Source organism: Panicum virgatum, chromosome 2K (genome assembly GCF_016808335.1).
Source record: "Panicum virgatum strain AP13 chromosome 2K, P.virgatum_v5, whole genome shotgun sequence".
Classification (NCBI taxonomy): Eukaryota; Viridiplantae; Streptophyta; class Magnoliopsida; order Poales; family Poaceae; genus Panicum; species Panicum virgatum.
In genome coordinates, this window is record NC_053137.1 from 62,548,285 (window position 1) to 62,572,695 (window position 24,411).

General features: G+C 47.9%; 2 protein-coding genes across 2 annotated transcripts; one reads left to right on the top strand and one right to left on the bottom strand.

Moving 5' to 3' along the window:
- Window positions 1-728: 728 nt before the first annotated feature.
- Window positions 729-4,297, bottom strand: LOC120693184 (eukaryotic peptide chain release factor subunit 1-3-like). Its single transcript, XM_039976609.1, has 3 exons — window positions 4,143-4,297; window positions 1,210-2,651; window positions 729-1,125 (listed from the first exon to the last, which is right to left on the bottom strand). Exon 2 carries the CDS (start codon window positions 2,621-2,623, stop codon window positions 1,310-1,312), a length of 1,314 nt encoding a protein of 437 aa, XP_039832543.1. The 5' UTR covers window positions 2,624-2,651; window positions 4,143-4,297; the 3' UTR covers window positions 729-1,125; window positions 1,210-1,309.
- A 2,633-nt stretch (window positions 4,298-6,930) lies between these two features.
- Window positions 6,931-8,668, top strand: LOC120693193 (U-box domain-containing protein 4-like). The gene is made up of 2 exons (XM_039976617.1): window positions 6,931-8,047; window positions 8,138-8,668. Exons 1-2 carry the CDS (start codon window positions 7,043-7,045, stop codon window positions 8,219-8,221), a joined length of 1,089 nt encoding a protein of 362 aa, XP_039832551.1. The 5' UTR covers window positions 6,931-7,042; the 3' UTR covers window positions 8,222-8,668.
- Window positions 8,669-24,411: the final 15,743 nt, after the last annotated feature.

Here is a 24,411-nt window from a genome sequence, read left to right on the forward strand (position 1 = left end):
ATCGTAAAGCGAAACAAAGGTTTCTACCAGCAATGCCGCGAGGTGTTTCCTCAGAAGTTTCATCGTCACAAAGTGGTTGAGTGGTGACGAACACGGAAATCACATGGCTTGCGCCTTGCGACCCTGACATCGACTTTAACAGCAGCAATTTTCCTTGCAAGCGACCTTTGGTTACATATACATTTACGCAATGTCCATTTTATTCAGAAGTTTCAGTGATCATGCAATGCCCATTTTATTCAGAAGTTTCAGTGATCATGAACGAGGTTTCGACAATGGGCAGGCGCCAGGCATTATCAGTGGCTCTGGAGCCAGAAAACTCACGTCGTGTACGCATCACAATGCACGTCCATTTAGTAATGCACGCCCCCATATAGTTATGAAAAGGTATGATCAGAATTCTATCTATCAATTTCCACGATAGAGAACGCAATAGAACATCACCATACTGCAGAATCATTTCTTCTCACGGCACCCACTTACATTGGATCGAGTTCAAAAGAAATCAGAAAACAAATGTAGTAGGAAAATATTGAGCATATAACGAATAAAGTGCTACTTTAAAACAAGCGGATTGAAGTGCTACTTCTTTTCAGTTTCTTTCATTTTTTGAAAAAGGAATCAAATAAGTATCTGAACAGGTCCAAAAACAAAAGGCAATTTCAACAGGGCAAATGGTTAATTTAACAGCTAGTGGCAAGATGCAGGGAGGACAATGCAGGACGACAGATTTAATTACTCCATATAATAATTAATAATACCTTCATTGCAACCACTGCATTAGTAGCAGAATGCAAAACAGAGTCACAAAGCATTCAAGCAACCAGAATTCACATCTTAGGACAGACTTGCAAACGACTATAACATATGATTTAAAGACAACAAATCACCATAACAAGGTTAGGCCTTCAAGTGCGATAACTTCTTGACACACAACTACCATGATGGTTGACCCGAAATTAAATACACTTGAGTACGGTAACTTCACGACACATCACTGCCATGATGCTGCTTAAGTTCAGTATCTTCTTGAAACACTACTGTGCCATGATTGTGACTCATCATTTTGTTCTTAAGCTCCTCCAGAAGAGGACAATGCTGGCCCATGCCCATAAAGCTCTGGATCTGCAACAAAGGGGGAGAGTCAAGCAAAATAGTGGTATGCAGAAGGTGGCAAACAAAAATGAACAAGAGAATATATGTACTTACAGCTGCTTTTTAAGTGTTTCTGCGTAGGTATAGCAAACCCGAGCTGTTGCTGCTGTGGCGTCCTTCCATGGGCCAGCACAGGCATGAGGTTGGCTGATTGCTAATCAGAGTCTTCGTACAAACCATCATCGTCAGAAAGCTCATCAAATGAGCGGATATCTAGCTGGTAGCGCAACAAACCACCGATGCCACCAAATCCTCTACAGAACTGTGATCCCTCTTGAGACTTGTTGGTGACAAACTCAAGCGAGCAACCAAACTTCTTGTATTCATTAGCAAACCATTCCAAGAGAGACATCTTTTCCTGAACTTCCAGCTCAGCATTGGTGGTTAAATCACGGAAATTGCTCTGGTCAGCTTCCTGCTCTTTGTTCAGATGCTTTATAGTAACTTCACCAGTGGTACTGTTCTTGAGCACATATCTGTTGATATCCAGATTCTCCCACACTATCAGGGTCTCCACAGCACCCATTTCAAGTGCCTTCAGGGTGTCATCAACACCAAAGACATATTTCCCAGTGTCCTGACTGATCTCCTCAAAGTACTTGCCGATCAGCTTCTTCTCTTGAATGAACTTCACATTTGCTAAGATCTCAGCTGACAATTCAATAGCTTGGTTGAAACCATTTTCACCACCATAAGAAACATCAACCACATTAAGTATCTTTGCTTGAAGTCGCTGATCAAACATGTCAGACTGGCTCAGCTCTGTCTTAAAATCAGCAGAACCTGCAAGAATCAGCCCTGAAACATTAGGCTGACTAGTAGCTGGATTGATGAAAAACTGTGTAGCAAGCTCAGCTGTTTTGCGGACATAGTTGTGGCGTTTCTCCATCCGAAGCCGAGCAAAACGCAAAGCAGACTGTCCTCCTCTACCATGCTTCTTTGGGAGATCAACAGTGAACTTGTGAAGCACTTCACGGGTATTGCCACTTAGTGTGCCGAAAAGAGTACCATTACCATCCATGACAATGAACCCAAACTTGTCATCAGATTCTAAGAGCTCATTTAGAGCCTCAGTGTGGAACTTGTTGTCACAAAGGTATAGCGACACATTAATAGGCTTGAAGGGCTCAAAATCAATAGTAACTTTCTTTTCCTTTCCATCTTCAGTAACAATGGTTCCAGTGTAGAGAACCAATCCATTCGGAGGCACTTTGTTGTAGAGCTTCAACCTCTGTTGAGCTGAGGTGATAGCAGCCAACACAGATTGACGATTAACTCTACTCTTGATGTTTGAAGCAGTACCATATTCATCACCTAACATCTTAGCCACTCGAGCAATCTGATCACGTGGAGGCATGATAAGAGAGATCATGCTTGTGCCATTGCCTCTGGCGGACTCCAATGCCTTGATCAGCTTCTTAATCTTCCAAATCTCAATGTTCCTATCAGTCTCATGGCTGTCAGACATCTTGACTGAGTGTGGATGATTAATTAACCTGGAGACCACAAAACACACAAACATACATAATATGAGACATGAAGAAAAAACATCAAGCCCAATTCTCAAACCGAAATGAAAATAGAGAATGCATCAAAACAATTGAATACTAGAACTAAAAGAATGTTCTCCAAGTTTTGTTAACAAGAGTTGCATTTCCAAAGGTCCAGTTGAACCACCATTAAAATCCAAAGTAAAGTAATATATAAACAAACAACAAAGTGGGCACTTCTGGGGGAAACAGATTGAAAACTGCAACTATTTTATTTTAATGGAACTAACATCTTTTCCACATAATTTGTTTGCATTGCCAATATTTCTGGGAATGAAATGAATATATAATAATGTTTGTACTGTAGTACTCAGATACAAGACCAGCACAAGAGTTTTATAATGAAAACAGATAAGCTAGAAAAATTAGGTTAATATTCATGTGAATGTTCCATCTGAGACATCTCAAATTAGTTTGCTGAGTGAAGAAACCATTCTATAGTCAAATCACTTCAGTTAGCTGGCAAATCTAGGTTCACAAACAGTATACAAGTAAATTAAAAGGCACCAAATATTACCCTACTAACAAAGTATGCAAGTAAATTAGGTATAGAATATAATTCATACAAAAATTGCAATTAACATGGGGCCGTAAACTTCTATCATAATATACCAAATGTTACATAAGTAACATTTCAACTGATATGCTATCATAACCAACTTTGACAATCCTCCAAGCTCATATCCACATGCACCGTTTACCTTAGAGAATGTAACTCATAAGGCGGAATAGGTTCAATTGCATATCTAAGAAACTTCTAGCTCCCAAGAACTGTTTTGAAATCTAGCTAATTAAGAACAAATCGCGGCAATCAAAGACTAGAGAAAGAAATTTTAGTGCCAATGGAAGACTAAAGGAGACAAGTAAAACCAAGAATGATATGGATGCACTTGTTGAGGTAGACAAATGCTTTTAGTCAGTGCTTTCTCGTGTAAATCAGACTATCATCAATTCATACATTCAGAACCACCAGTCCACCACCTCTGAATTCTCAAACATGTATCTAGGGTTCCATATAATCTACTCTTTCTTCCGCACAAACAACAAATCAAACCAAACCAAAACATCGACGAGAAATACCAAGCGCAGCACGGATCCACAAATCTGCGCCCCTGAGCACTCGTAGGCGGATGAAGGAGCTGCGGAGGGCAGCCCACCCTAACAGATCGTGCAATAACGACGGCACCAGATCTCAACACGCTCTAGAAATTTCACAAAACCCCAGATCGTCTCAGTACTAGACCCGATCGGACGAAATCGCATCCGGCTACGAGTGCCCGATCGCGACGGAATCTGACGATTGCATCAAGGAACCAACGCGCTGCACGATCCGATCGGATCCAAGCGACACACAAACGACTACATACCCTGGAGAATTACAGCGGTGCGAGACGGGATTGAACCGAGGAAGAGCGGATCGGGGCTAGGGTTCCTTACCGAGGAGCGAGGGCCGGCGGCGGAGGCGGAGCGCAGCCGACTTCTCGCGGGCGGAGGCGGGGGGTTGTGGAAGGGAAAACCCTCGCGCGTCTGGTTGTCGGCTGTTGTAGTTGTGGCCCGATAAGGCCCTGGCCCTGGCCTGGTTGTCGACTGATATCAGAACCGCCAGCCGCGTCGTTGCGGGCGCGATCAGGTTACCGCCTGGGCCCGCGTGCAGTGGAAGCTCGTGGCTCGGCGGGCAGATGCTGCGCTTGACCAAGGGCCTGTTTGGGACTGCAGTCAAAAAAAAAGCGCGGCACCCATAAGCGATAAGCTGCGCGGACCTCGCTTCTCGTGTTTTTTCCGCTTCCAGTTCAAACGCTCATTTATCGTGTGGTGAGACCGTTCGGCGGGATTTTTTTTTCTTCTTTCGCTGATACGCGCCACAGCAGTCGTCCCAAACGGGCCCAAATGTTGCGTGCGGACTTGCGGTGGCAGGAGGAGCAGGCCAGCGGCCCAAGAAAACACGCCCTGGTGGATTGAATACCCAATTTAGCTAGCAACATTTAAGGCCCAATATGATATGTGCGTCCATATTCTGATGGTCGATCGACTGCACTGTAGTACTTGCTGCTGGTCCTTCAGTAGGACTGTAGGAGTACCTCACTTTTGTTTAACCTGTTCCGTACTAGATACCTAGATGAATGAAGGCTCCCATATGTGTCAGGATCAGGAAGAAGAGGGGAAAAACAAACATGAACAGAATGAGGAACTGAAGGAAATTGCAAGGCACAGCAGCAGCAACACTCTGATTACTGAAAACAATGGTCTTGCTATTGCGACGCCACTACTCTTACTGCTACTCTAGGGATACTAATCGGTTCTCCTTCTATGAGAATACAGACCAGGAAACCGAAGCCTAAAATCAGGTGGCTTGATCATTACATTAGCAACAGAATTGCATTAAGCTAGATTCTGTTTAACATCTGTCAAGAGAGATTAAGCGCAAAACGCGCCCAATTTTGATAAGAACCTTGGATGCCATCCACGAACTCGCCAACTTGTTGCAGGAAACGCCGACTTGCTCTGCTTGAACTGAATGGATGCTAACTGACGAAACTGACAACTGAAGACTGAATAAACTGAATGCACTGGCTCTTCAGGTTCAGTGCTGCCTGAGCCTGACCGATATGGCTATAGCTTTGGAAGTTCGGAAAGTTCCATCACCAAAATGCACGATCGCTTCAGCTGGACAGAGGCAGAGAAGACATCAACCCGTGAAATAACCAAGCAAAAGCAAGGACCCTGATCTCCAGTGAGTGGTCAGTCAGGACTCAGGAGGAACGAAGCCGCGCGCTATCGTGCTAAGTGACGCAGCCTCGCAGCAAAACAGGTCGAATCAAGGCACGAGGAAGGTGGGTACGTACTGCACCTCCTCGCTATTCCTTTCCTTCTGGTCAAGCGCAGTGTACTTTCTACGACTCGTTTTGCTTGGTGATGTGAGCAAATGCTCACTCCGCTTTTGGCACGATCCCTTTTGGAATAGGAAGTTCCTGCTTCTATTGCAACAAACATTCTTTTTTCTCAACGTCAACAAAGAATTCAGCCGAGGCGTAATAACCGCGTCGCATGTGACTCAGGCGAGTTGGTCCTGGTTCCCTTGTTTCAAACACAAAGACCGAAGCGTGTTGTGAACCATGGCTTCTTTTTCTTGGTCTTTTGCTACTGATTTGGAATTGGAAGGCATGACAACCCTATAGTAAGCAAACTTTTTAAATGACCTCAAGTGGTGTGGGCAGTTTCCTGCTCTACGGCGTACGCATAGATATACTACGAGGCACTTGCCAGTTGCCCCCACCAGAAAAATTTGCAACTCTACGGCACAGTACAAGCAAGATCGACCCAAGTTGCTTTTAATACTTCAAACTAGATGGATGCATGGAGACATCGCTTCTTTCAGCCATGTTTAGATTATAAGCTAAGTGAAAATTTTCTCACTTTTCGCTTCTCGCAAATTTTTAAAGCGAATTACCATATAAGTGAAAATAAACATAATATTTTTATAGAATTATCGTTTATTTCCACCGATAAGCCGATTATAATCAAAAACAAATATGATCTAAGTCTATCAGTCAACGGCTTAATCTTGCTGCCACTCATCGAGTTTCGCTGGGCGTCACCGCAGCCTTCGTTGCCACTCCGTCAAGTGTTGTGAAGCCTGCAGATTGACATGCCTTCGAATGCTGCCATCGCTCTCGCTCTCATACGGAGCTCATCCACAAGACCAGAAGAAGACCATACATGACCATCATTCAAGTCGGTGGATCGGGGGTAGAAGCCTTCCAAATTAAACGACCCCGGGGCTCCGGACCGGCCCATTTCTGCTCACCAATCGAAGCCCCTCCTCCGGCCTATACAGCGGGCCAGGTAAGCCTGCCCACAACCCGAGACAGCCCAGCGTGGGCACGCCAACGTGGACCAGCCCCGACACGCCCGCGCCCTGCCGCCCTCACGTGCATCACGCCCGTACGTCCGCGCCCCGTGGGTCCCATCTCACGTGGCACGCCACCCCCGTCTGGCGTCTGCTGGCTTAGGAGATGCGCGCCTCCTCCGCCGTCGCGCCACGATCCAACGGCTGGCGCTCCGCGCCGCACCGGCCGCGGCTCACGCACTTCGTCCGTCGCTTGCCACGCGGCGGGCGGGCACCGTCCGATATGATCCGACGGCGACTGTTGCGCTAGAGCTGAAACGGGAAAAAAAAAAGTTAAGGCGGGTGGATTAGTTAGCGCCAGGCCGCGAGATGGTTAAACCCACACCCACCCGTCGCCACCGCTCGCTCGCCTCTCCGAACGCAAAGCAAGGAACCCAGTTCCTTCCTCTCCTTGCCTGAGCGGCGCGGCACGAGGAGGCTGAGGAGCGGGATGCAGTCGGACGCGTCCACCTCCCCGCGGCGGCGGAGCACGAGCTGCTACAGCGACAGCGGCGACTCCTCCTGCTCCGAGCCCTTCAGCGAGTGCGGCAGCGACGACCTCTCCTTCACGCCCGCGGCCGCCGCGGGCATCCACCGCCTGCTGCTGTCCTGCGTGGCGGAGGCGTCGGAGGACGCCATCTCGTCCCTCATGGCCGAGCTGGAGTCGCCGGCGCCGTCGCTGGACTCGCTCCGGTGCGCGGCCATGGAGCTCCGGCTGCTGGCCAAGCACAACCCGGACAACCGGGTCCGCATCGCCAAGGCCGGGGGCGTGCGGCCGCTCGTCAAGCTGCTGTCGCACGCGGACCCGCTGCTGCAGGAGCACGGCGTCACGGCGCTGCTCAACCTCTCCATCTGCGACGAGAACAAGGCGACCATCGTCGAGGCCGGCGCGATACGGCCGCTGGTGCAGGCGCTCAAGTCCGCCGCGTCGCCCGCCGCGCGGGAGAACGCCGCGTGCGCGCTGCTCCGGCTCTCCCAGCTCGACGGCGCCGCCGCGGCCGCCATCGGCCGCGCTGGCGCCATCCCGCTGCTCGTCTCCCTCCTCGAGACCGGCGGCCCGCGCGGGAAGAAGGACGCCGCCACGGCGCTCTACGCGCTCTGCAGCGGCGCCCGCGAGAACCGGCAGCGCGCCGTCGAGGCCGGCGCCGTGCGGCCCCTGCTCGACCTCATGGCCGACCCGGAGTCCGGCATGGTGGACAAGGCCGCCTACGTCCTCCACTCCCTGGTGGGCTCGGACGAGGGCCGCGCCGCCGCCGTCGAGGAAGGCGGCATCCCCGTGCTCGTCGAGATGGTGGAGGTCGGCAGCTCGCGGCAGAAGGAAATCGCCACGCTCTCCCTGCTACAGATCTGCGAGGACAACGCCGTGTACCGCACCATGGTCGCCCGCGAGGGCGCCATCCCTCCCCTCGTCGCCCTCTCCCAGTCGCCCTCCGCCCGCCCCAAGCTCAAAACCAAGGTACAGACCACTCCCGCATTCCCGCATCCGCAGAAGCTCCAAAACTATTCGCCCATTTGTCCATGGACTAATCCGTTTCCAATCCGTCAGGTGGAGTCGCTGATCGAGATACTGCGGCAGCCGCGGAGCCCGAGCCTCCGCGCGAGGCCAGCGGCGGTAGTTGCGGCGGAGTGACGACCCGTTCCTCAATCGGGCGATCCCATCCCCACCTTGGTCGTGCGTCCCTAGCCTCCCTTCACCTCTTCGGCGAGACGAGCCGGCGCGCGTGTAAATAGCAAGCAGCGTGTTTGCGTCCGAGAGCGAGTGTACAGTTTCCTCAAGCGAGATGTCGTCCGGAGGACCGAAGAACAGTCTAGCCTCCTCTGCCCGCAATTACCTCCCTCCCCGCCCAGCCTCACTTTCCAGTTTCGACTTCCGGTTTGGTTGCTTCCTCGCCGCCGGCCGTGGCGAGGCAAAGCAGAGCGAAGGGTGTGTGGCTGTGTGCCGCGAAGCTGCGGAAAAGCTTCGAGTTCGCGTGTGCCCGTGTGGGTTGGATTGTGCTAGTCTCTGTGTGTACGTGTGTGTGCTGCGTCAGGAACGAATCAATTTGGTTTCCGATCCTGTGGTGCATTACTGGAGAAACGCCTCTGTTCTGCGTGTCTGGTCTCTGAGAGCATCCGCAGGGTGCATCGGGACTCTGCTGCAATCAGGATGGGATCCGGTTGTTCCATCCAGTTTTTACCGTCTTCCTGACGTTCCCACGCGTGGTTCCCCAGCGATGGCGAGTGGTGGTTTCGGTTAACTACCCACCACCGTCGGCCGGCCGGAGCCACGGTGGCACGAACGGCGAGCGCTTGCCCGGCGTCGGGCCGTCGTTGGCCGTGACTTGGTAAACCGGTAACCTTTGCCGGTTCAACCGATGGCGATAGCGCGAGCTATTCTAGTGCCACCTTTGTCACCTACTTCGCTGTCCTCTTCGGCGCCACGGGAAAGCCGCTGCGGCCGCTTCCTGTGGTCAAGAACCAGGATGGTCTGGATGGTGGATGGGGGCCAGGGTTTACGTTTCCGTCGGGAAGCGTTTTCCCGCCTGAGTCCGGGAACGGGAAACCGGCCGGTTCCCGGTGAAAACCGCCAGAAACCGGATGAAATGGCACTTCAAATTCAAAAATCGGGAAACCGGTTTTTCCGACCGGGAACCGGTGTTTTCTGACCGGGAAACCGGTCACAGCGACCGGGAATTAAAAAAAAAACAGGTGTAGTGAAGCCAAATTTTACAAAGAAATGACTCCATTTGAACAATTGACATGCCGTAAGAAATGACTCCATATATAATGTTTTAATGTATATAATGGACATAGCATTGCATAGTTAGTACGAACAATGAAAATTTTGGCAGCATTTCAGTGCAAATTGAATACATGACATGGCACAAACATATATAAGATACATATATACATGTCACACACATATATAGACATGTCACATACATGTAACCATCATTATGCACCTAACATTTTGATAAGTACTACCACATATATGATAAATCCTACCACTAACATATCATCTCCTACAATATCAACAACTAACTTACTAACACATACATGTACCCATCATTATGCACCTAACATTTTGCAAGATAATGTATAGTCCTCTAGCACTGTGTCATACACACATGAATTTATATGTGTATGCTAGCTATTTGTACGAGGGTATATGGTTCTTATGCAACACAATGATTATTTCAAATAATTATTGTGTTGCATAAAAACCATATACCCTCATACAAATAACATGATGTGTATTTGATGATTTGTATGGACTATGGATATGAAGTTTGGATGGACTATTGTTGTGATTTATGGACTACTCATGCGAACACAACATTTATATGTATATGAACTTCTATTTATATGTTTATCTCCCTGTCAATGATACATAAATGCTTGATATATACTTTGTGCAATGCTATTTACAAAATTACGGAGAAATGTTGCCAAAATTTTTAATTTTTCCCTCGGCCGACGGCATTTCCCGGTAAAAATCAACGGAAACCGGTCGGGAAACAACGGTTCCCGCTCGGGATGCAGCGGTTACCGTTCATACAAATTTTTTTGAAAAATTTAAATTTGGGCGAAATTTTCCGGGAAATCCTGGCGGTTTCCAATCCCGCCCAGTTCCGGGAACGGGAAAAAAACCCGGTTTCCGGCGGTTTCCGAGCAGGATTGTAAACCCTGATGGGGGCGCGGAGTTCCCGTCCCGCCGGTAAAGATGACACGTTCTTGGCTGGCCCCGTCCGTCGCATGCCGATCATTCCTTTGCTCGCAGAGTGCCCCTGCGGCTTCCTGCTGAAAACGACGGTGACCGCTGCTCTCTCTCTCTCTGGCGGATGAATCTAGCTGACTAGCTCGGCTCTGCATATCTTGTGTCCCGGAGGCGTGGAGCGCGTGCCATTCGTGGCGCCCGTTCCTTTCGCTCCCCGCTTCTCTCGCTCTGGATAGCTTGCTTTGTCGGCGCTAGGATCGGGTAGTATCTTCGAATATCTGAAATTATTTTTTTTTCGCGACCGTGTTTAAACATGTTTTTCATTATCAAGAAGAAAAATATGTTACAAGAGGGCTCGACTGCAGAAAGGAGCAACACAAATACAAAAGATTATTACTCCGTAATTGTTGCGCGACCTGTGAATATCTGAAATCATGAGCACGGCAATCGCTTGTACCGAGCTTGGCGTCACCCACCCGCTGCCTGGACGGCTGGACGGCTGGAGTCTGGTCTTTCGGGAATGACATCGATGCGTGCCAAGCAATGACCAGTCAGATATTTGCTTCCGCTCTTTCTCTCTCTCTCTTAAAAAACTATCCTTCCGCTCTCTCAAGTCTCAACGAGCCGTTCCTGGACCTATCAAACGGGATAATTTGCGCAGGACGCAACCATTTCTAGAACAAAAGAAAAGGTTCCATGTGACGTGTTCAACAGGGGAAGGTCCAAGGTGGGTAACACGGATAAGTGAAACTCCAGTACAAGTAACGAACTAGCTAGGGGGAGTACTCTGACGTTAATGGTTTCTTTGAGTTCCTGCCACGCCCATTTAGGCCCTGTTTAGATTTTTACCCGTAAATCCCGTAAACACAAAAAAAAAACATCACATGGAATATTTTGACACATACATGAAGTACTAAATGAAATTTATTTATAAAACTTTTTGTATGGATGGGCTGTAAATCGCGAGACGAATCTAATGAGCATATTTAATTCATAATTTGTAACAGTAATACTACAGTAACTATCCGCTAATTATAGATTAATCATAAATTAATTAGCATCATTAGATTCGTCTCGCAATTTACAACCTATCTGTGCAAAAAGTTTTAAAAATAGACATCATTTAGTACTTCAAATTAGTAAAATTCCATCGCAAAATTTTTTGCGTTGGAACTAAACACGGCCTTACTCACAATCCAATGCGATTTGTGGAGTTGTACTAGTGCACCAAGTGTGACTCATTTGCACTACTAGTACATTGAACTTATCTATAGGGCTCTTTCCAGTTTAGTTAGTTAAACTTACTCGTGAGTCGTTGACAAATCCCACTAGCTGTGCACTTGTGCTCTTCTAGGAAAGCCCTCGGAAATTTTTTATGCAGCCATGGACCTGCACTGCTCGGTGATCTCCCAGTGTACAGCCAGTCAGCCACCCAAACTCCCGTGCATAATTGCAGTTTATTTCATTAGGGCAGCAACGATGTATAAAGACCGGTTGGTTTTTATGGTGGGTCCAAATAAAATAATCCATGGACTATAGCAAACTTCACTATGTGTATTTGCTTAAAGCAGTAACAAGTGGGGCCATTAACATAAAAAAGTACTACTGGTCTCCACCTTCTCCAACCATCTTCCATGGGCACACAAGAGTGAGAAAGAATTTTTTTTTTGTTACTACCCAGTCATAGCACTATAGTCGACCATAAAAGAATCTTTCTTATAGACCGGTTCTGCAGTGTTTATGGGCAGATAATAGCATAGCATTTATTGACTATGGACCGCTTTTTTCCAACATTACGGGTGCCCTTATGCCACGGATTTCTTTATCTCAGGCCACGGGAGCCACTCCTGGCCGAACGGAACAGGAAATTAACGCGACGGGAGCCACCACCAACCCAGCGCCGGCCTGTGTTGTGGCCAGGGTTCACCTAACTGACCGGTCTCCGGTAACCGCTGGGCTCCGGTTCCGGTTTACCGGACCGGTTGCACCGGTTACCGGTAGAAACCGGTCAAATTCAAATTTAAATTAAAAAAACTCAGTTCAACCGGTTCGTACCGGTATACCGACCGGTTAGACCAGTTTACCAGTCGGTTTGACTGGTGTACCGGCTGGTTTGACCGGTTTGAATTCAAATCCAAATTTAAAATCGCATGTGTAATCGGTATACCGGCCGGTTAGACCGGTTTACCAAGTGGGCCTTAATGGGCCGTCTCATTTTTTTCGTTTTCTTTTTTGTTTTAACTTTAAATGTCCGAAAAGTATGTTAAACGAACGAATTTTTGAGAAAATTTGACACCATTAGATTCGTCGCACCTTGAAATATTTTTAAAATATTTTTAGAAATTTTTTATTTTTTAATTCAAATTTGAATTTTAAATTTGGGCCGGTTTGGTACCGGCCCAAACCGGAACCGGATCAGGGAACCTTGGCTGTGGCTGGCTGCCGCCTCCGCCCCGCACACACACATGCCCCTGCCGGCCGCCGCACCAGCGGCGGACATGTGACGCGACACGCGAGCCGCGCGCGTAGGCCCCCACACCGGATCAAGACGAGAGCGCGTGCCCGGGCCCCGGCGCCGGGCGCGGCGTGACACGTGTTAGGCCCGCCCCGGCGCGGCCGCCTGGCGAGTGGCGACGCTGCCTCCACTCTGCGTTCCGTTTCGCCCGGCCACTACGGACGCCGGCCTGAGTATTGCTGTTGCTGTTGTTGCGAGCACTGGCCACGGCGCGGGCGGGCGCCGAGAGCGGACGGCGATGATGGACCCGGGGCGCCGGGCCGTGGCGCCACCCAGCGTCCAGCACCATGATGGCGCCCGCGCCGTCCTCGTCCAGTGCTGCTGCTACACATGCGGAACGGAGAGCCAATCATGTGGCGCCACATGCGTTTTTTCTTTTTCTTTTTTGTTATCGAATCGAAGGTTGTTGGATGCCGGAGCTGAAACGGAGGTTCTTCCTGCCCGTTGACGCGCGTCGTGGGCGCTCGGTGCCTCCTCTGTCGCGGTGCGTGCGCGCTTCCTTTCGAGTTGCCCGGCGACCCGGGGTAACGCTGCTGATCTTTCCTTTTACAGGCCCGGCGACCCGGTGTAACGCTGCTGATCTTTCCTTTTACAGGCCCGGCCTGAGCCTGGGGAACGGACGTGGTTGACCGTTCCCTGCTGCTCGTCTGCAGCGCTGCATGCGTGCCGCGCCGCCTCCGCACGTTCCGGTCAACGCGCTGCACATTCTTCTGTTGCTCATGCCGCATGTAACGGCACGGATCTGCATGTGTGTGATGGAAAAGAGAGGTTCGTCGTGTAGAAGTAGAACGAGGAAACGGGCAGGCATGGGCGCGGCAGGGACAGCGGCGGGATTGGTGGGCGTGCGAGAGGTGAATGGCGAGGGGCCCGCCGCTGATCGCTATGGAAGTGTCCCGCCACGTGGCGGCGAGGCTCGGGCGCCCCGCCGATGGGCGATGGATGTGGACGCGCCACATGCACGCACGGATCACCGGCGAATCAAAGTGCATTCGTCGTACTGGTAGCTAGCTTGGCCCATGGGAATCAGAAACAGGAACAGCCAACAGGGCAGCAGCCCCGCCCTCGACCGACCAAACCAAGGGAAATAAGAGTCCCACCCCTAAATGCAAAAACACAAAAATGCAAATTTTTGCGAAGTAATTTTGCTAATTTGAAGTACTAAATGAAGTCTATTTACAAAACTTTTTGTATAGATGGGCTGTAAATCGCGAGACGAATCTAATGAGCCTACTTAATCCATATTTGCAACAGTGATGCTATAGTAACCATCCGCTAATTATTAATTAATCATCGATTAATTAGCATCATTAGATTCGTCTCGCGATTTACAACACATCTGTGCAAAAAGTTTTATAAATAAACTTCATTTAGTACTTCAAATTAGTAAGATTCCGTCGTAAAAAAATTTTGTGTTTGCACGGCAGGGAACTAAACACGTTTTAAACACGCCGATCAGTGGCCGCCCGCGTGCTCGCGCCGTCGCTCGTGGTGCTGCCTCCTCGACGCCCCGCGCCGGCGACGCCCGCCGCGGCGCCGTCTCGTGGCTCCACGGGTTTGGTAAACCGTTAGGCGCGGCTAGACGGAGGCCACAGCCGTCCGATCACGTTGCGGGCAGCTCCGGCGGCCACCGCACGGGCCGCGATGATTGACCCGGCGGCGCAGATAATTGCCGTCGCCGTCGCCCCCCCGTCGCCCAAATGATTCGTGCCAATCTCGATCTCCGTAACTATAACCATTAACCAAGGCCCTTTTGAATTACGCGCGCGAGTCCTTCCCGTTTCTTTTGCGATTAGCCGTACGTCCACCGCTGCTGAGACAACTGCGGTCACATCAGATCATCATTTGCCCGTGGAAAAGTGTCGCAAGCGACAAATTCATCTGCTGACATTTTTTTTATGCGATTCTGCAAAGTTGAAAAATGGAATACACTAGTATCATGAGCTGGAAACTAGAAATAGTGTTCCATTTTTTTTGAAACTTTTCTGGTTTTGCGTGAACACTGAAAAGCACAATCCTTTGTGCTTCTCTTTTGGACTTTTCGTCCTCAACTGGGCTGGAAACTAGGAATGGCGCCACCTGTTTGTGCAGAACCAAGAGGGTGTGTCAACGATGCACGCGCACTGGAACTTCATTCGACAGGACACCGGACACCGATGGTTGAGCTTGGAATTTTGATTTTTCTATTTGGATACTGAACATTTCCTGTTGTCTTGTTTGAGGCACTGTTTAGTTTTCAAAACTTTTTAAGATTTCTCGTCACATCGAATTTTTGGACACATGCATGAAGCATTAAATATATTTTAAAAAATAACTAATTGCACAATTTAGCTGGAAATGATGAGATGAATTTTTGAGTCTAATTAATCAATGATTGGACACTAATTACCAAATAAAAACGAAATACTACAGTAGCCAAATCCAAAAAATTTCGCGAAGTAAACACGCCCTGATCTCTTTTCGTACGCGGACGCCTCGACTGACCGCAGCCTGCAGGCATTTCGATTCGCGACGCTAGGCTTCGGAACTCGTCCAAGGGTGTGTTTAGATGTGTAAAAAGAGTGTAAAAAGTGGATGCGAAAAGTCACATCAGTCACTGTAGCGCACTGTAGCACGTTTCGTTTGTTTGTGGCAAATATTGTCCTAACATGACCTAACTAGGCTCAAAAGATTCGTCTCGCAACGTACATCAAAACTATGTAATTAGTTTTTTTATTTAACTACATTTAGTACTCTATGCATGAGTCATTTGCTATATTTAATGTTTTGATGTGATGGAGATGTGATGGAAAGTTTGGAGTTTGGGGGGAAGTTTTTGGGAACTAAACACAGCCCAAGGAGACCGCTTCTCTTTCCTGTGCCGTCGCATTGAACTTTGAATTCTTAGCAGAATGACATTGTCCACATGATCACAATAATAGGCATCATTAGCATTTCATTATTGGCAAGTTGGATATTGATGTTGGCCGTTCAAATCATGCACCGTCCCTGACCCCTTTTTTTGTCTCTCTTTTAGGTGCTCAATTATGCAAGCACGTCGTAATAAAGTCACATGATAAATTTGGTTTCTCAAAAAAAAAAGTTATATGATAAATTTGTGCTATTGCTAAATCACATGGAATCCTTTCTTAAAAAAAACTGGAGATACGCTTCCATGATGCACAAATTTCTTAATGGTATATTCTCATGTGCAATAATTTACTCCAATTAAAAAAGGTTAGACCGATCAGATCTGGAGCATACAACTACGAAACAGTAGATTTTAGTACATGGCTCTGAATGTATTCAGAAACGACAACCGTTCCCTTGGCCGTGTTTGGTTAAATTCCATGAAATACTATAGTAACTTTGACCACTAATTTAGAGTATCAAATGAAGTCTAATTACAAAACCATCTCTACAACCCCTCGTGTAAATCGCGAGACGAATCTAATGAGGTCTTTGACCGCGCGATTAGAGGTTGGTTATTGTAGCATCACTGTAGCAAGCCATTAATTGATTACTGCCATTAGATTTATCGCGAAAAGTTACACCCGTCCCTGAAAAGGTTTTGCAAATAGACTTCATTTAGTACTCCATGCATACGAGATTCTCTTCTCGAAAAACGTGCCGAAAATTTTTCAACCGTAACCAAACACGGCCAAGAACCAGATCGTGGTATAATGTTTCAAACCTTTGCCAACACCGAAGAGACAGACTGCAATTTGAGTTTCTGACATGTCGTCCGGCCACCTGAATGGCTGAATATGTACTACAGTCTGGGGTTTTATGCACTTTAATTAGCATACCATGTAGGATTATATGATGACATGTTATATAATTTAAAAAGAAAGAGAAGAAATCAATTTTATCTAGATGAAACTCTCTCTACACGAATACCAACACTCTATGAGTCTTGAAATTAAATGCAATATAAACCACAATATGAAATTATGCATTGAGAGATAGTTTCAAATATAGTTCATATAGTCTTTTTACTTATATGACTATTTTGAAAACATCAACATGAAATTCCTCACTGGAATTAGCCTTACAACTCAAAACAATTTCCTCACCATTTTATAATAAGTTGGTCAGTTGAGTTGTTGTTTATATTCCCCAGGTGTTACATCTGCTGTTATGTAAGAAAATACCGTACGACTTCCTGTACTACTGCTGTGATTTATATGTAGATACTTCTAGGGAACCGCAACAAAAACGGATCAAATCCAAGAAGATTCCTGGCGTTTCATATTGCCTCCCCTCCTACATTTTCTTGCTCTCCTGTCCAAGATCTCTGAGCTGTCCCTGATGTGCGTGTCCCTCGGCAGACCTACAGGTGTAGCTGTCCTGTCAGCATAAGAAACTAGCGCGAGAAAGAGAGATCTGGGCAGAATCATAGGGACTGCACATCATTTGAGCCATGCCCGCGACACGGCACTGCTAAACAGTAAACAACTAATGGCATGTCTCTGCAACCTTTCATTAGTATAATCCCGTGCAGATCTCCCTGCAAGCTCTCACAAAAATTGAAGTCACTGTAGCTTACTGAGGGGCTGTTGCATGAGAGATGGAGAATGCAAGATCTCTTGGTGTTTTGGATCCTCACAAATCGGCTGCGTCGGATAAGTCTTTGCAGTGGTTGGGATGACAGGGAGATCGCTCGAGATGGTTGTGTTTGCGTAGAAATGTGATGTGCTATTTTTGTGACGAGCTCGTGTGCCAAGTTCGCCCGTACAATCAGTGGTAGTACTTGTTTTGTTGGTGCCAAGATCGATTCAATTATTCTGACAAGCTTTGTGTTGTCGGTGTCGGACATTATACTAGGGCAACTATACATGCATCTGTGATATGTAGAATACGTGGAAGCCTGACACTTAATAAGGACTTTGCATACCCGAAAAAAAAAAGATAAGGATTTTGCAGGAGAAAATGGTCCCACTAGAAGCACCTTTCAGCACACAAAAATGCTTGTATAGAATTATTGTGTACCAATCAAGAATTTCGTCTTGGAAAATGTCCCAATCAAGGATTAGATTGGCAGACAAAGTGATCCTAAAAATATAAAGAAATAACAGGAGATAACGTGGTCCAGGGGAAACTATATTTTTAGACTACAAAAGACCAAAGGGTGATGACAATAAGAAAAAAAAAACATCCATGAGAAAAGGACTGCACCCCCTCCTATCTGAACAGAAACGGGCCGGTGATGGAATTCTTGAGAGCAACTCCAGTGGAGTGATTAAATTTGAGTGCCTACTTTCCAAGTTTAGTCATCTAAGAGCAATTCCAGTGGAGTGATTAAATTTGAGTGACTAAAACTCATTTTAGTCACCCACTTTTGAAGTTTAGTCATTTAAAATGTAGTCTCTACTCTAGCAGTACAGACTAAATAGACTAAAAAATGGTGGGCCTTACTTTTGATAGGCTAAGTAGAGGGTGACCAAATTGAGGTGGTGGGAGAGGAAATTTAGTCACCCCCTTATTTTAGTCACCCAAATAGAGGTCCTGCTAGAGATGAAAATTTGAGCAAAATGACTAAAATGTGGATTTAGTCACTCAAATAGAGGCCCTGCTGGAGTTGCTCTAAAATGTAATCTCTACTCCAGCAGCACCGACTAAGAGCAACTCCAGTGGAGTGACTAAATTTGAGTGAATAAAACTCATTTTAGTCACTCACTTTTTAAGATTAGTCACCCAAAATATAGTCTTTACTCCGGCAGCACCGACTAAATAGACTAAAAAATAGTGGGTCTTACTTTTGGTAGCCTAAGTAGAGGGTAACCAAATTGAGGAGGTGGGAGAGGAAACTTAGTCACCTCCTCATTTTAGTCACCCAAATAGAGACCCTGCTGGAGATGGAAATTTGAGCAAAATAACTAAAATATGGGTTTAGTCACCCAAATAGAGACCCTATTGGAGTTGCTCTAGACTAAAAAAATGATGGGCTTACTTTTGGTAGCCTAAGAGCATCTCCAGCCCATTGACTAAATATGTGCCTCTGTTTTGCATTTTTGGACTGGCCCATAAAATTTAGGGGCTTGAAATCCTCTCCGGACTCCAATCAGCCCGACCAAATAATGGCCCCTAAATCAATCTGAATAGTGGGACCCGCCTGTCAGCGAAACTCTCCGCCGTCCTCCCTCTGCGCCGACGACCACGCGCCTCGCCGCCGTCCTCCCTCTTCCTCCTGCACCCGACGGAGACTTTCCTCCCGCACCCACACTGTGTGCTTTCGGTCACCATCTCTGAACTACCCGCACAACGAGCGCGCCGGTCAGCTCTCGTTCCCCTGGCGAAACCCGGCGCGCGCCTTTTTGGGCCGCGCGAAGGGAACCGCCGCAGGAAGCAACGGCCAGCAAACCAGATTGGTAACGACTACTGCTAGGGTGCTTGTCACAGAACAGTCCAAATAATACCAATCAAGTGCAATAATTAACACTTAAACTCAAACCAGAATTACTGCACTCAACCGGTACACTCAGACCGCCTGCTGTAACCAGGATCGATTACACAGGAACTCTCGCCAAAAGACGAGCACAGATGATTACCGGCAACAAAAGTGTTCAAAGTCATTTACAACCCAAGTTTAACAGAAACACCAACTTAAACTACAATAAGTGTTTACAAGCCAGATTTACAATTCAAACCTCAGAGTTCAAATACAGTGGAAAGCAATTTAGAGTTGAAAACAAGCTTCAAAATACAGAACGATAACCAACGTCGCAGACAAAGATGAGCTTCACACCTTGCCCACTGATGTGAGGCTCACCTGCCCGAACTTCATGGAGAAGACGGGACCCACTCGACCGACCAACCCGGAGGAAGTGGTTGATCGATCCACGAGGCGCAGATCTCTTCGGAGTCCTCCGGAACGCATCCTGCTAAAATATATGGCAACAACAAGTCTGAGTATTCTAATACTCAGTAAGGCTTACCCGACTATTGGTATATACTTAGCCGACTCCTAAACATGTAAAGCTGATTGGCTCTAGAGTTATTTTGCAGAAAAGCTACTAACAGTGAATCCTTACTTTCAGAATTTTAGCTCAAGGTTATTATACAAATACCAACTAGGTTTGCACCAACATCTAGAGCACGCATGGTTAATCACATTATCTTTTTAGAGTACCACAGCAAACATTCTCAGTTCAATCTCATTCCACTTCTTTACTACGATGTGACAAAGTGACCAATGTTCTCTTAACCGAGAGAGACGGCGAATCGATCCGATTTAACCTTGCAAGGTGGACCTAACACACACGTCACATATAGGCCCCGTCGGACCCTACGTGGCAACCCTTCACATCTGCACACCGAATAGCCGAACTGCCCTGCGACCCGGGACTGCTAGCCCCACCGATACCAACGAAGGGTCAGCCATGAGTTTGTATACTAGCTCCACTGGTGAAGACAGTATCAAGTCCGCCTACCGGTGCACATATGGTACTGAGCTTACCGGTTTCGACTACCTCCTACTTCCGGTATGTGGTTAGTACTGTTCAAACTTGGTCAGCACGGCCAACAACGGTACGGTCCTCAATCGACACAGGCGGAGGCTCACTTTCCATTCGTTCCATGTCCAGAACCAACTTTCCTCCGCCCGGTCTCCATTTTCCCTTTCTTTTCTCAAAGCTACACTCTCCAGCAACTTTTCCAAAAGTAACAAGACCTATATCTCGCGAGTGACAGGAATCACTCGACTTCTACCGAATCCTAATTAAGCATTGCAGTACTAACGACCTGTATACTAGTAGAGTGACTGAGGAAACCTAGGGATCATGCATCTAAGGTTCCAATCAACTCCTAAAAACTTAAATGCACAATAATTATATAACAAATATTGAATACTGAAATTAAGCATTATGCACCGGGGCTTGCCTTGCTAGTCAGCGAGGTTAGCGACTTCTGGATCTGGCTCGACAGCAGCTTCGGCTCGCGGTTCCCCTGCTTGCGGCGCTTGGATCGGCTCAGCGATCAACTCGTAGACGGCTTCACTCGCGGTGTCTACACGTATGAAAAGATGCCATGCCAGAGTCAGAACCACAGCAGTGCATGGATGCTCACGATGCGACGCATTTCGATCCAAAGCAAAAGAAAGAACCGACAGAGCTGACATGCATCGACTGAGTAGCCACCACAAAGAAAGTAACAACTGAACGATTTGAGTGCGTAGGTGCGGTTACGAAGTTCAAATCATTTTAGCCAGAAGTGTTTAAAACAACAGCTACTAAACTACTGATAAGGAAAACAAGCAACAATAGATCCACACACATGCACATAGACCATGCACCTAAAAATTTTACAGTGGACTACACATGTAAGGAGTAAGCCACTGTGAATTTTTCATAATTTTTAGAACAACAGAACAACTGGTATTAAATAAACTAGGTTAAACACAAACTGAATTTTTAGCAGGGGAAAAAGTGACATTTACCAAGCACAAGTATTTTTGTTCTGAAGATATTGATTTTTGAAACCTAACAAAATTTAGTTTGCATTTTTCACATTTTTCCGTGAATTGTTATGCATTTATTAAATTCCAGCCGAAATAACAATTTCTTGAATCAAAACAAAACAAAAAAGGGGGGGCTGACAGCGGGGCCCCACATGCCAGTGGGAGCCCCGCTCCCAACGCCCTCCTCCCTTGCTTTTGCCTCACCATGGTCGGCGCTTGGCCAGGCGGGCGCGCGGCGGTTCTGGCCCCGCCGGTGGTGGCCGGCCGGCGGCGCGGCTCGGCCGGACCGCGGCCAGGGCAGCCGGGACGCGGGGCGTGCGCGAGGCAGGAGCACAGGGGCGCAGGGGCGCGCGCGGCGGAGGCGCACGCGGGCAGGATCGGCAGCGCGATGGCGGCGGCGGCGTTCCGGCCGTGGCGGGGCAAGGCGGCCGCGGGAGGGGGCGGCGCCACGCTGACGGAGGCCAAGCGGCCCCGGGGCGCGCGCAGGGTGGCGCGCGGCCCGCGCAGGGGCGCTCCCCGGCGGACGAGCGGTGGAGGTGGCGCGACCACGGCGGCGCGGCGACATTCCGGCACTGGCGGTGCACAAAACAAAGGGGAAAAAGGCCGGGGAGCACGAGTGACTCACCACGAACCCATTCTTGGGGTCGATTTGAGCGGAGGGTGGTCGGAGAAGCGGATCGACGCGAGGGAGGCGGAGCTCGGGTTGGCTCCAATGGCGGCCGACGGTAGGGTTAGGGTTTTCGGCCAACTCGGCCGGGGAAGAGCTCAGGTGAGGGTCGGGGAAGGTGGAGGGGGTGGTGAGGTAGCTCAGGGCGCGAGGAATTGAGGAGGAAGAAGGCCGGGGGAGGAAGCGAAGTTGGTCTTGGGCGCCAGGGAAGGGATGAGGTCGTGAGGTACGACGAGGCGGCGGTGGCACGGACGCCTAGGATGGCCGGCACGTTGTAGGATCAAGAACACCGACTAGAGGGGGGGTGAATAGGCGGTTTAAAAACTAAACCCAACAACACTAGAGAAATTTAATTAGTAACAAAGGAAAGCCCTATGTCAAGCTATTACAATCTCTAGATGGGTTTGCAACCTAGGGTGACAAGACACGAATTAAGCTCTAGTAAAGTAAATTGCTCAAAGTAAAGACAAGAATAAAAGAGAGCAAGAGTAGTAACCGAGCTTGACACAAGAATATATCCCGTGGTGTCGATGACTTGCCGGTCACCCCTAATCCACGTTGAGGTGGATTCCAAGAATCAACCGCTCCTCTATCAAGAACCTCTTGATCTTGAGCCGGCTTGAATCAAGGAACCGCTCCACACCTCGATTCCACTAGAGTTGCTCTTCACCACTCCGGTGAGGTGAGCACAAGACCTCTCACAACCGAAATCGGGGCTCCTCAACAATCTCCTTGGAGGTGCTCCACGAAATCCACTTCTCCAAGCCGTCTAGGGAGCGGCAACTCCCAAGAGTAACAAGTTGATGACGCTTGCTTGAAGTTTCCCTAATGCCACAAAGCTCAAACTCTTGATGCAATGCACTAGGAAGCTCTCACACTCTTAAAAATGCAATCTCTAAGCAAGTGTGTGTGAGAGAGGGATGCCTTAGCTCTAATGTGTCAAGAATGCTATCCAAATGGCCAAGAGAGTCACCCAATGGCCGGGCATTGGGTATATATAGACATCCCTCCAAAAACTAGCCGTTACACTCTTTTCTGCGAAGTCGCGGACCGTCCGCGGTTCAAAAACCGGACTGTCCGCCGTTAAAAACCAGTGAGTCAGAGTGCATTTAATGCATGTCAGAACTAGCCGTTAAGCCCTGGCGGACCGTCCGCGCCTCAGTGGCGGACCGTCCGCAGTTAAGAGTTCCAACCCACCAGAGACTAACATCGTCTCTGGAACAACTTTGAGATAAGCCTGCGGACCGTCCGCGCCTCAGGAGCGGACCGTCCGCAGTTTAACTTTTCAGCCCAAACCAGAGAAACAACGTCTCTGGTACAAAAATGAAATACAGTAGCGGACCGTCCGCCCACCTGGGCCGGACTGTCCGCCAGCCCACCAGAGCCTCTGCAAGCTCTCTGGAACGATCGCGGACTGTCCGCCCCTCTGGGCCGGACTGTCCGCCATCCCACCAGAGCCTCTGCAAGCTCTCTGGAACGGGCGCGGACTGTCCGCCCCTCAGGCGCGGACTGTCCGCCGTTACTCAGTCAGCTCTCGAACTTAGTCTATTTCAAATCTTTTCAAAACGCCGTTAGCCCTCATGCATGCAACTAGACATTTTGAGCAAAATAGCACTAAAGACCCGTCAAGCATGAGTACACAACCCCTCTTGATAGTACGGCTATCTATCCAACAAATCCGGTCACTTTTCACCCACTAAACGCCTTGTGACCGGTAAAATACAAAGGCCCTATTTTATACCTTTGCCTTGAGCCCAAGCTTTGCTCATCATCTCCAAAACTCCATACGTTCACAATCAAATCTCTTTCATCCGTGGATCAACCTTTACTCATTATCTCAAAAAGGAATCGTTAATCCACAAACCGTTGTCATTAATTACCAAAACTCGAATTAGGGGCCTAGATGCTTTCAATCTCCCCCTTTTTGGTAATTGATGACAACACTAAATTTTGGAGTGATAGAAGTTTTCAAGTCAACTTTATACACTAGGCATAAGGTGGACTTGGAATTGAACTTTGGAAAAACTTACTCATTTTCTTGAAAAATTTCAGAATATGGTATGAATAAATTTCCCAAGTTCGAAGAGTAGAGAGAACTCCCCCTTGATATGTGCATGTAAATTTCCATGAATACCAAGCACACACATATATATATTTGAAACTTTTGACGGAGTTTTCCCTACAAGTGGAAATCGAGGCATACAAGATACAAGATATATATGATATGAACTTTAACATGGTTAGCACAACCTCACAACCACAAGATGAACATAAATAGATAAGAGTAGCACAAACCAACATAGTTCATCACACAATACAACCCAAAAGTTCAAATCCAAACACAAGTCTTAAATAGAGATTAAGCAAGACACAAATAGGCATGAGTAGCAAGCGGAAGCCAAAAGCGAATGATCTCCATGAGATGTCCATGAGCTCCCCCTAGATCCAAACACTCCAAAGCTTCTTCTCCCCCTTTGGCATCAATTGCCAAGAAAGTCAAACGGCTG